The sequence below is a fragment of the Benincasa hispida genome, chromosome 1 (genome assembly GCF_009727055.1).
Source record: "Benincasa hispida cultivar B227 chromosome 1, ASM972705v1, whole genome shotgun sequence".
Lineage (NCBI taxonomy): Eukaryota > Viridiplantae > Streptophyta > Magnoliopsida > Cucurbitales > Cucurbitaceae > Benincasa > Benincasa hispida.
In genome coordinates, this window is record NC_052349.1 from 10468640 (window position 1) to 10478845 (window position 10206).

Below are 10206 nucleotides of genomic sequence, written 5' to 3' on the forward strand. Positions count from 1 at the left end.
CAAGTATGGCTCCTCCATCTGTGATAACAAAGCTGGATCCCACTCTTTGTCCACTTCCAAAGGCCCATGGAAAAACTTGTCTAGCCTTCAACCCTTGGTGGATTGATATGCAGCTGCTATTCTTGGCGATGGGCGCTCTTATCTCGTTTTGGCTCGACTCTTGGGTGGGCACCCAGCCTCTTCATATAGCCTTCCCTCATCTATTTGCTCTATCCCTTGCCAAGGAGGCCACAGTTTTTGACCTCTGGAACACTTTGGAGGGCTGTTGGATCTTCATCTTCGTAGGCATCTCAATGACTTGGAAATTGTTGAATGGGCTGATCTGTCTCTTCTGCTCACAATCCACTAGCCCCTACAATCTGATGACAAATGGTATTGGAAGCCCGATCCGTCTGGGGTAATCTCTAAATCTTGGATTACTCTTAGGCACCACAACAGTGGTAATGCTTTTGCTGGCCCTACTGAAGCTATTTGGTCCAACAACTACCCCAAAAAGATTAAAATTATTTATGTGGGAAATTGCTCACAAAGCGGTCCTTGCACACGATAAGCTTCAGCTCTGTCTTCCTTCAATGGTGATTTTCTTGGTTGGTGCCCCCTTTGTAAGGACAACGAGACTCAAAGCCACCTCTTCATTTTCTACCCTTTACCTACTCAGTTTTGGAACCACATTCTTCATGCTTTCAGCTTGTCTGTGGCCTTTCCATCGGACACCAATCACTTCCTTTCTCTTGTGCTCGAAGGTCATCCTTTCAAGGGCAGGAAGTGTATCCTTTGGAAACAGCTCATTGAGCTTCTTTGTGGTCGGTATGGCTTGAGTGTAATAGCCGCCTCTTCAACGACAGAGCTCAGCACTATGATTTCTTTATGGATCATGTTGTTCATATTGCTATCTCCTGGTATAAATTGTCAAAATTATTTCATTCTTATAGTTTTGATTCTCCTTTTTTCAAGGAAGAGTATGAAGATTCTCTTTTGACTAATTGGAGATGTCTTTGTAACTCCTTTGGTACGGGGCTTCTTCCTCTCTCTTTTTTGTAATTTCATTCATCAATGAAATTGTCTTATCAAAAAAAAAAAAAAAAAAGAACAAATAAAAACTATGACAAAGAACACCCATAGAAAATTATGATAGCAACTGGGGCAATGCAAAGCAGCCGAGAGAGAACAAGACAACTTCTAAAATTATTTGAGAATGGCACCCCACTTCAAAATTCCAAAAAGATCCCTCCAACAGTCGAACATCAAGCGTCTGGGGGTCACTCATCTTTTGATATAAACTATGTGCTGTAATAGATTTTTGTATTATTTTATTAATTATTTTGTCTTATACTTCTACCCTCCCGGGGGTTTTCTCGTTCACATGTAGAACAATCTGCATACCTAATGTGTAGAACAACCTCTATATAAATGCAGAGGTGTGTATATATGTATATGTGTGTGTATATATATATATATATATATANTATATATATATATATATATATATATACACACATATACATATATATATATACACACATATACATATATAGATATACACACATATACATATATATACATATACACACATATACATATATATACATATACACACATATACATATATATATATATATATATACACATATATATATACATGTATATAAATATGTATGTATATTTATATACCAAATTCTTCATGCATTAACATTTTCCCTGTGGTATTAGGTGTAATTCACTATATCTGTTTTATTCTGTTTCTAACTCTTAGTTTCTAAAGCCAGCCTTTGCTACGTCATTTCATCTACAACTTTATTGTTTACAGGTGATTTACTCCGAGGAAGAACGGAAGTACAACAAGGAGATTACTCTTGGCCTTATTCGCAGTGAATTACTAAATCTTGCAGAGTATAATGTTCATATGGCAAAACTAATTGATGGAGGCAGGAATAGTAAGTGAACGTATCAATTTCATTAATGTTTTCTTTTTCTTGGTGTCAGTATGAACTGACCATTTAAGCAATTTGTCAGAGGCCGCAACAGAGTTTGCTATATCCCTCCTCCAAACCTTGGTTGTGGATGAATCGAGTGTAATTTCAGAACTTCACAATCTTGTTGATGCATTAGCAAAGGTTTGTATTCTATCAGATTTACTGGAGGACACTCCCTCGGTACTTTTGTAAAGCTTCTTTCTCGTTTAATTTGTAGGTTGCTGCAAAACCTGGATCTTCCGAGCCTTTGCAACATCTGGTTGAGATAATCAAGAATCCTGCTGCTAGTATGGCTGCTATATCTGGGGTTAATGTTGGGAAAGAGGATAAGGCTAGACTTGCCAGAGACAAGAAGGTTTCTTAAGAAGAATGCTATAATTACTATAACAAGGAGGAATGTGTGTGTGTGTGTGTGTGTGTTTTCAGTTCCTCAGTTTTTTGCCATTTTTCTATAACAGGCTCCTGTACACTCCATAGCAAACAGAGAAGATTCTAGTATTCTTGAATCTGAAGATCCAGCTGGTTTTCGTGATCAGGTAACTTGATTATCCTTTATGATATCCCACTTCACGATTGCATTTTTATATCATCTTTTAATGCTCTCAGAGCTTTTATATGAGACAAGAACTGTTTGAAACTGTAGACATTAGTTTAAGAGTAAAATATCCATGTTACTCCATAAGGATCTAAACGTCATTAAGTAGTTTTAAAAAAGGTGTAAATATCAAACTTATATTATTAAATATATAAATGCAGAAATATTAAGGTTTCAAATTTCCTAGTTTATTACATGATACTGAACCATTTAGAAAAATGTTGAGTGAGTTCTGGATGTTTGTTGAATCTTTCGATATAAAGCATCCTATTAATAGAAATAAACCATTAATCTTTTAACCTCTTGACCTATTATTAGAAAAAGACCCTTGCGTTATTGCATACATCATCATTTTCTTTTTTACATTGTCTTTCCTACGAGAGTACATAAACTTAACAAATGTCTAAGGCCAACATCACTGGAATGTAAACAGTCATATATGCCTAAAAAAATTATAATTAATGTTCCCTTGCGCCATAACCATGTCTTAGCTTATGTATAATTGTAACCATGTCTTATCTTGTCTCTGTTTTGGATCCACGTCTGGGCTTTGGGTCTAGGAATCTTACCCTCCCAAGTAAATGCAGGAAAGCTCTGTCTTTTTGTTTATAAATGTAAATACTGCTAATCCATTGGTTAATTATTGTTGGAAAAATGAAACAACTGAGGATATTCTAAGTTCTACACCGTATATTTTTTTTAAGAGGCATCCTTTTAGACGAGAAAGACAGGTGTACCACCTATTGATTTCAAACTTCAATGTACTTGTAGGTATCAATACTATTTGCTGAATGGTACCGAATATGTGAGCTACCGGGTGCCAATGATGCCGCATTTAACCATTTCATATTACAATTACATCAGAATGGACTTCTGAAAGGGGATGATATGACTGATCGTTTTTTCCGCCTACTCACGGTATGGTTTAATTTATTTTTCTATTTGTTCTTGTTTTTGAAATTTGGAAGAAATGTGTGTTAAGTGTTGAATCATATTCTTCTTTTGCCAACTCACTGCATGCTTGGAACTGTAGGAAATTTCTGTGGCACATTGCTTATCATCTGAAGTAATTAACTCGGGTGCATTACAATCACCACAACAAATACAGAATCTTTCTTTCCTTGCAATTGACATTTATGCCAAGCTTGTATTTTCGATCTTGAAGGTGAGCACACATCCATCAAGCCTTTATAAAATATTGCCCTGTCTGCTTTGTTGGCCCTTTTGCGATTAATATACATGTGTATGTGTATATGTATTGTCATCCTCTTGAATAGAGGTTTGTTATATGCACTTCTCCCATGAGCTAATTTGCTTCTGACATGTTCCATTATTTCATTTTCAGGGATCTGGTAAAACTGCTCTTTTATCTAGGGTAATGAGCTATAAAATTAATTTGCCGTATTTTTATTTTGCTTGTTTGTTCATGACTTAGTAATTCTATTCTGTATTGCTTCAGATTCTGGCAGTGACTGTAAGATTTATTCAGAAAGATGCCGAGGAGAAGAAAGGATCGTTTAATCCAAGACCATATTTTAGATTGTTTATTAACTGGCTTCCTGACCTTGGGTCTCTAGAACCTATTGTTGACGGTGCCAACTTTCAGGTATGAAATCATTTTTCCCTGAACATTGCTTCTTTCTTTCCTTCATGAATAATCTAAATTGTGAGGTTACCACGTTGTTGCAGATATTGACAGCTTTTGCTAATGCATTTCATGCCTTGCATCCTCTTAAGATTCCAGCGTTCAGGTTAGTGTCTGTTCTTTGCCTTTCCTCACTTGATTTTTGGCCGAGGAAATAATCAATGGATAGGGAATCAGATTTTGTAATTAGATCGTTAGTGGTACCAATTCTTATGAGTGAAAGCTAACATTTTCTTTATAAACTTTTTATATTATTTTCTCATTTCCGAACCAAAAGTTGCAAAAAAAAAAAAAAAACATAATTCAATAGGCTGTGGCAGCCTTAACAAAATAAATTTGCAAAAATGTATATTATTTTCTCATTCCAGCATTTGTGATTGCACAGACACGTTTTGTTCTTTTCTTTAATTTCCTATGATTGCAATTACTTAATGCTGGGTTGTGATACTTTCACCAGCTATGCTTGGCTTGAGTTGGTTAGTCATAGAAGTTTTATGCCAAAGATGCTTACTGGGAATAGTCAGAAGGGTTGGCCTTACATCCAGCGTTTGCTGGTAGACATGTTTCAATTCATGGAGCCATTTTTGCGGAATGCTGAACTTGGACCACCGGTTTGCCCTACTTATTTTTTTCAGTCTTCCGTCTCATTACTGGCAGAGCATTTCTTTTGTACGGAGGCACTTATTTTCTCTCATCTAATTTTGCAGGTTCATTTTCTTTATAAAGGCACTCTTAGGGTGTTGCTAGTCTTACTTCATGATTTCCCCGAGTTTCTATGTGACTATCATTTTACTTTCTGCGATGTGATTCCTCCTAGCTGCATTCAGATGCGGAATATCATCCTTAGTGCGTTTCCGCGAAATATGAGACTTCCAGATCCATCCACTCCCAATTTGAAGGTCTAGTCTTCATATTCTCGCGAGCATTTTGATTATGGAAACTAAATTGACTTGCAAGGTACTAAAAAGTTCTCATCACATGCAGATTGACTTGCTTGCGGAAATCAATCAATCCCCGCGTATTCTATCTGAGGTGGATGGAGCTCTTAAATCAAAGCAGATGAAGGCTGATGTAGATGAGTACCTCAAGGTATTTTCTTTTGGCTTTTACTATTTATACATGGGAGAAAAATTGATTGGTTTCACATGTGTGTTCAAATAAAACAGCAATACAGTACTCGATTCTTGTGGTTGAGTGATCGAGAAGTCCAAGATTCTTTATTAAATGAATGAATTATTCAGCCTAGCTACAGCTATTTAAAGGTGTGGAAGGGAATAACTAATTCCTTGACAACCTGCAGCTAAAGGATATGAAGCCTAACTAAACAGCCAGCTCTAAAAAAAATGCCTCTTACAAAAAGAATTAAAGAAAACAGCATAACTCATAACAAACCCCAACAATCGGCAAAAAGGCTTCATAAGTTGCATCAATTCTTTTTTCGTTTGTGAACAAGAAACAAACTTTTTCGTTTTTGTTACTAGTTGAAGAAAGATCGTGAAGGGAAAGAACTGCCAATAGGCCTTTCTTCTACTATTATTTTTAAATAAAATTTTGATTCTTTATTTTGGACATCTTTTTCCGTTGGCTGTCCATCCATTATCTCCATTGTTCTTGTATACTATGTTTTCCTTATCTATACCTGCATTACTCATGTTTCCCTTTTTTCCTCCCCCTGCAGACTAGGCAACAGGGATCCTCGTTTCTGGCTGATCTGAAGCAGAAATTGCTACTTCCTCCCAGTGAAGCTGCTTCTGCTGGGACCCGTTACAATGTGCCTTTGATCAACTCCCTTGTACTTTACGTTGGGATGCAGGTACTTGGTTTTCTACCTTTCATACCGTTCTAACTTGGTATTATCTTTGCCTGATGCTGGTAGAGTGTTTAGCACTAGCTCTGTAGTTTGGAACATGAGCATGAAGTGATTGGAAATGGTGTCGAAATTGTTTCTTTTACTTCTCTCAATCGGTGTGTTTCAATTGTACATTCTGCACATCGTTAGCATGTAACGAATTTTAGGATTTCCCTTCATATTTATGGTTTTGATTCATTATTCTGTTTTGTACTTCAAAGATGCTAATGGGTTTGTTTATGGGTTGAAAGCTTGAATTAGCACGCTTACTTTTAACAAATGTTGTTCAGGCCATCCAACAACTTCAGGCAAGAAGTCCTCATGCGCAGTCAACTGCTAATACTGTTACATTAGCAGTATTCCTGGTGGGAGCTGCTCTTGATATTTTCCAGACTCTGATTGTGGAGTTGGATACTGAAGGGCGTTACCTCTTCCTCAATGCCGTTGCAAACCAACTTCGTTATCCAAATACGCACACTCATTACTTTTCTTTTGTTCTCCTATACCTATTTGCGGAGTCAACTCAGGTAATAAGTTACATTCGCAGATCTCATACATTTTTGCCTGGTGAAACTGCCATTGATTAATATTAAGTGACATTAGTTAAAAGTAAAGTGCGGTTGTAACATGTGCAGGAAATTATTCAGGAGCAGATAACAAGAGTGTTGTTGGAACGCCTCATTGTTAATCGGCCTCATCCATGGGGTCTGCTGATTACATTCATTGAGCTTATTAAGGTAAAATTCCAACCATTTCCATTGTTCATATTTCAAATGAACTGTTCTGCCAGTAGGTGTTAAACTTTTAACGATTGCCACAATTCTCTGCGTTTTTATTTGATAAAAAAACTATATACTAAGCGACCGTGTATGTAATATTTTCAGAATCCAAGATATAACTTTTGGAATCGGTCCTTCATAAGATGTGCACCAGATATCGAAAGGCTATTCGAGTCGGTCTCTAGATCCTGCGGTGGCCCAAAATCTGCAGATGAGAACATGGTTCAAAACTGGGTACCTGACACGGCCCACTAATTTATCACTGTACAGACTATTTATTCCCATTTAACGATTGTGTAGTCAATGTTAATGTAAATAATATTTTTTGCTCAATTGAAAGTTGAAATATGATTTCGAATTTCTTTGCCTGGCACGAAGCCTTCTTTTGCGATTTACATGCATTAATCTCCGCCCCATCTCTGTTTACAACCTTTTGTTGTGTTTTCCCTATTTCTAAACTCAAAACTGTAACAGTAATTTTGCAATCTGTGGTTGATCAACCTTGCAGGATAATTAATCATACGGCCAATTTTAGCGAAAACGTTTTATCCAACACAGTAACGAAGTTATGGCCTCCCAGCCAGTTCTATTAATTTTTTTCATCCTTCCCCAAAATTTACGCTGGCAATACTAATGTGAAATACTTGCAATCTCTTTAAATGGAAATTCAATCATCTTTCAATTAAGGAAGGATAACTACATTATGAGAAAATCATAAAAAAAATTGTTCAACTTCAAGTAAATATGTGTAAATTTGCCTTGGAACTTAAAGATGTGACATGATGCATAGGCAAACGGAAAATAGTGAAGCCTCATTTAAAGATCACTAGAACCGAATAGTTGGAATAGGTGAGCTAAAATTGAACAAGTTTCAAAGTATCCCTATTGGTTTATTTTGACACATTATTTGCTTTGAAGAGTAGTGCCCTCATATACCGGTAGTGCAAGTAATTTTGCAGTTACTGTTTTCAAGGGACTCTACATAAAGAATGGAAACCAAAACTATAAGAACCCATTGCAAACTTGGATATCTCCCAAGCTGAAACATTGAAAATTCATCGTCATCCATAACAAATCTGATTCTACATCTGAATTAACCAGAAAGTCTCTCTGGTGCTCATTGTTGCAAACTCATAATAGGCTTAGTACTCAAGAGCTATAAGTAAATCACAATTCACTAGTAGCAAAAGAACTAATTTATACCAGAACTGAAAAACTCTTTCATTCTAACTAGTAACAAAATCCAAATTAGTTTTACTGTAATGACAGACAGAGAGTTCAGATCAAAATTAAACTTTTGTCGCATTGAATTTAAATATTCATCACTTTATCAGGGGAAAACCCACTAGGCTTCTCTTCGCACGAAGTACAGCTTACCCATAACATGGAGAATGGCAACAAAAGCTATGAAACCAATACTCATGACGAGAACAACGTTGGGGGATATCTTGAGGCCAGGAGCATCATCCGTGTAAAACTGCAGCATTGTTCCAGCTGCCCCTCCAGATGTACCAGAGCTTGTTGTCCTTCTCCTGCGCATGCTGGCAGTAGCTGCTGCACTTCCTCTCTGGGGAGCTGCTCCACCTAGTGCCATTCTGTATTGACAAAGAGTATAAAGAGTTGGAACTTCCAAGCTGACTATTGAAAAATTTACAGCGATGAAGACATCCCTTATTGAACATTTCTGAATCAAATAAGAACACTGTAGGCAGGAAGGAATTGTAACCTTTCCGTTCCTTTCCTTTCCTTTCCTATCTTTTCTTAAATCCATAAATTATCAATATCTCATTATCTAACAAAACAATCTCTCACATAATCGTTCTTGAAGGGAGGAAAAAAGTGGGATAAAAATAATCTGGCCAGGACTCCAAATTTTCACTGACATGAATATGGACTTTTCTAACATACCAAACAATAAATCTTTAAACCCTAAAGCGAGGCAGTACTATGCAATGAAACAAATTAGTAGGCCATACTGCATGAGTTGAGATTAAATATTGACTAATTTGGAACTATTTCAGATCAATAATTGCAAAACAAAATTCGAGATCATGCCTACAATGTACCAGATAATGCATGAAATCAGAAGCTTATTAAATCCTAGACCTGCAAGGCCTCAAACCAAAATGTGCAAATTGAAGAAAAGAAGAGCCCTCCACGGAAAGTTGCAGAAGCCAATATACAATATTCGTTCATATGGGAAAAAACAATTTCAAGCCCTAATTTTTCATAATAGCCACCATAAATTAACACCAAACTGAACAAAAATAAGGAACATCTTTTTTGCAACAGAAACCCCAGATGGAAAGTAATATAGAACTTTGTTCTAATCTTTGCAGAAAATTCAAAGCTTATCGGAGAGTTTGTAAAAAAGCGAACATCTCAAGAGGCGCAAACAATCTAATTTATTCGAACATCAATTCGCACAAAAATATATATATATGAATCAGGATCTGACGATCATTTAAAGTCCGAGGGCGCAACAGACAGGTAGAAAATCGCAGTTGGTACACAACAAATGGAATGGCAAACCCTAATTACCTAATTGTATGAAGAATGAATAGATCTAAGAATAGATCTGATTCATAATTCATTCATTCATAAAAGTGGTTGAGGCAGATCTTAAAATTAGAGAGAAACTTGCCTGAGTCAAATTGAAGAGTTGTTTGGGATCGGCAGCCTCCAAAGTATCGCGAGTCGGGAGAATGCTAATTCTAACTTCTTTTTTCCCCCCCTTCAATTTTTATAGATTTTTAGGCCTACTTGTCTTTGACGTATTCCCAGCCAATATCTGCCTACCACGTGTCCTGTCCATAGGTTTCTCCTTCTACGATATTTCGTTTTCGGTTTTCTCGTATTAAGAACCAACCAGCCTTCCTTCTTTCATGTAAACCAAATCCAACCAATTGATTTAGCTGGTTCCGTTCGGTTCAATTCAATTCGTTTTTTTTTTTTTTTGGTGAAATGGTTTGGTATTAGATCTACTCGTCCTTTTATTATCACCCCACTCATTAAACTCATCCACATATACAAAGAAAAAAGGACAATATATTTTTTATCCTAAAATTTCAACAACTAAGTGTCTATTTAGTTAACGAATTTTTAATTGGAGAGTTGAATGTTGAGGTGTACTTATATTTATCTGAATTAGAAATTTATTAGGTTTAAATTTGAGATATTTAAAAAGATTTAAAAAAAATCTTTCGTCTAACCAGAAAGTTACAATTAGCAATTAAGTCTAAGATCATTTAGATCCATTATTCAAAATTTTGACACTAAAATTATCGATTATAAAGCTAAATAGACGCCTACTTGAAATCTAAGGGATTATATTTTGCCCAAGAAAAAAAGAGATAAAAATAAGC

At 36.1% G+C, this 10206-nt stretch overlaps 2 protein-coding genes across 3 annotated transcripts in view; one reads left to right on the forward strand and one right to left on the reverse strand.

Moving 5' to 3' along the window:
* LOC120086028 (CCR4-NOT transcription complex subunit 1) overlaps positions 1-7214 on the forward strand; it is a 30800-nt gene extending 23586 nt beyond the window's left edge. Inside the window, exons 36-51 of the mRNA XM_039042432.1 lie at positions 1808-1934; positions 2014-2114; positions 2191-2328; positions 2432-2509; positions 3340-3486; positions 3602-3733; positions 3914-3943; positions 4028-4174; positions 4258-4319; positions 4671-4824; positions 4921-5112; positions 5198-5302; positions 5892-6026; positions 6353-6589; positions 6698-6799; positions 6947-7214. Coding sequence (XP_038898360.1) covers positions 1808-1934; positions 2014-2114; positions 2191-2328; positions 2432-2509; positions 3340-3486; positions 3602-3733; positions 3914-3943; positions 4028-4174; positions 4258-4319; positions 4671-4824; positions 4921-5112; positions 5198-5302; positions 5892-6026; positions 6353-6589; positions 6698-6799; positions 6947-7096 — 2037 coding nt within the window. The 3' untranslated portion in view covers positions 7097-7214. The remainder of the gene's footprint in view (positions 1-1807; positions 1935-2013; positions 2115-2190; positions 2329-2431; positions 2510-3339; positions 3487-3601; positions 3734-3913; positions 3944-4027; positions 4175-4257; positions 4320-4670; positions 4825-4920; positions 5113-5197; positions 5303-5891; positions 6027-6352; positions 6590-6697; positions 6800-6946) is intronic.
* Positions 7215-7888: 674 nt separating this feature from the next.
* Positions 7889-9638, reverse strand: LOC120067687 (protein transport protein Sec61 subunit beta-like). 2 transcript variants are annotated; one of them, XM_039019338.1, is made up of 2 exons: positions 9486-9638; positions 7889-8436 (listed from the first exon to the last, which is right to left on the reverse strand). In XM_039019338.1, the coding sequence occupies exon 2, from the start codon at positions 8433-8435 to the stop codon at positions 8187-8189; it is 249 nt and encodes an 82-aa protein (XP_038875266.1). In that variant the 5' UTR covers position 8436; positions 9486-9638; the 3' UTR covers positions 7889-8186. The 2 variants fall into 2 exon arrangements, with proteins under 2 accessions (XP_038875266.1, XP_038875187.1); XM_039019259.1 differs by having other exon boundaries at positions 9383-9509.
* Between the last annotated feature and the right edge of the window lie 568 nt (positions 9639-10206).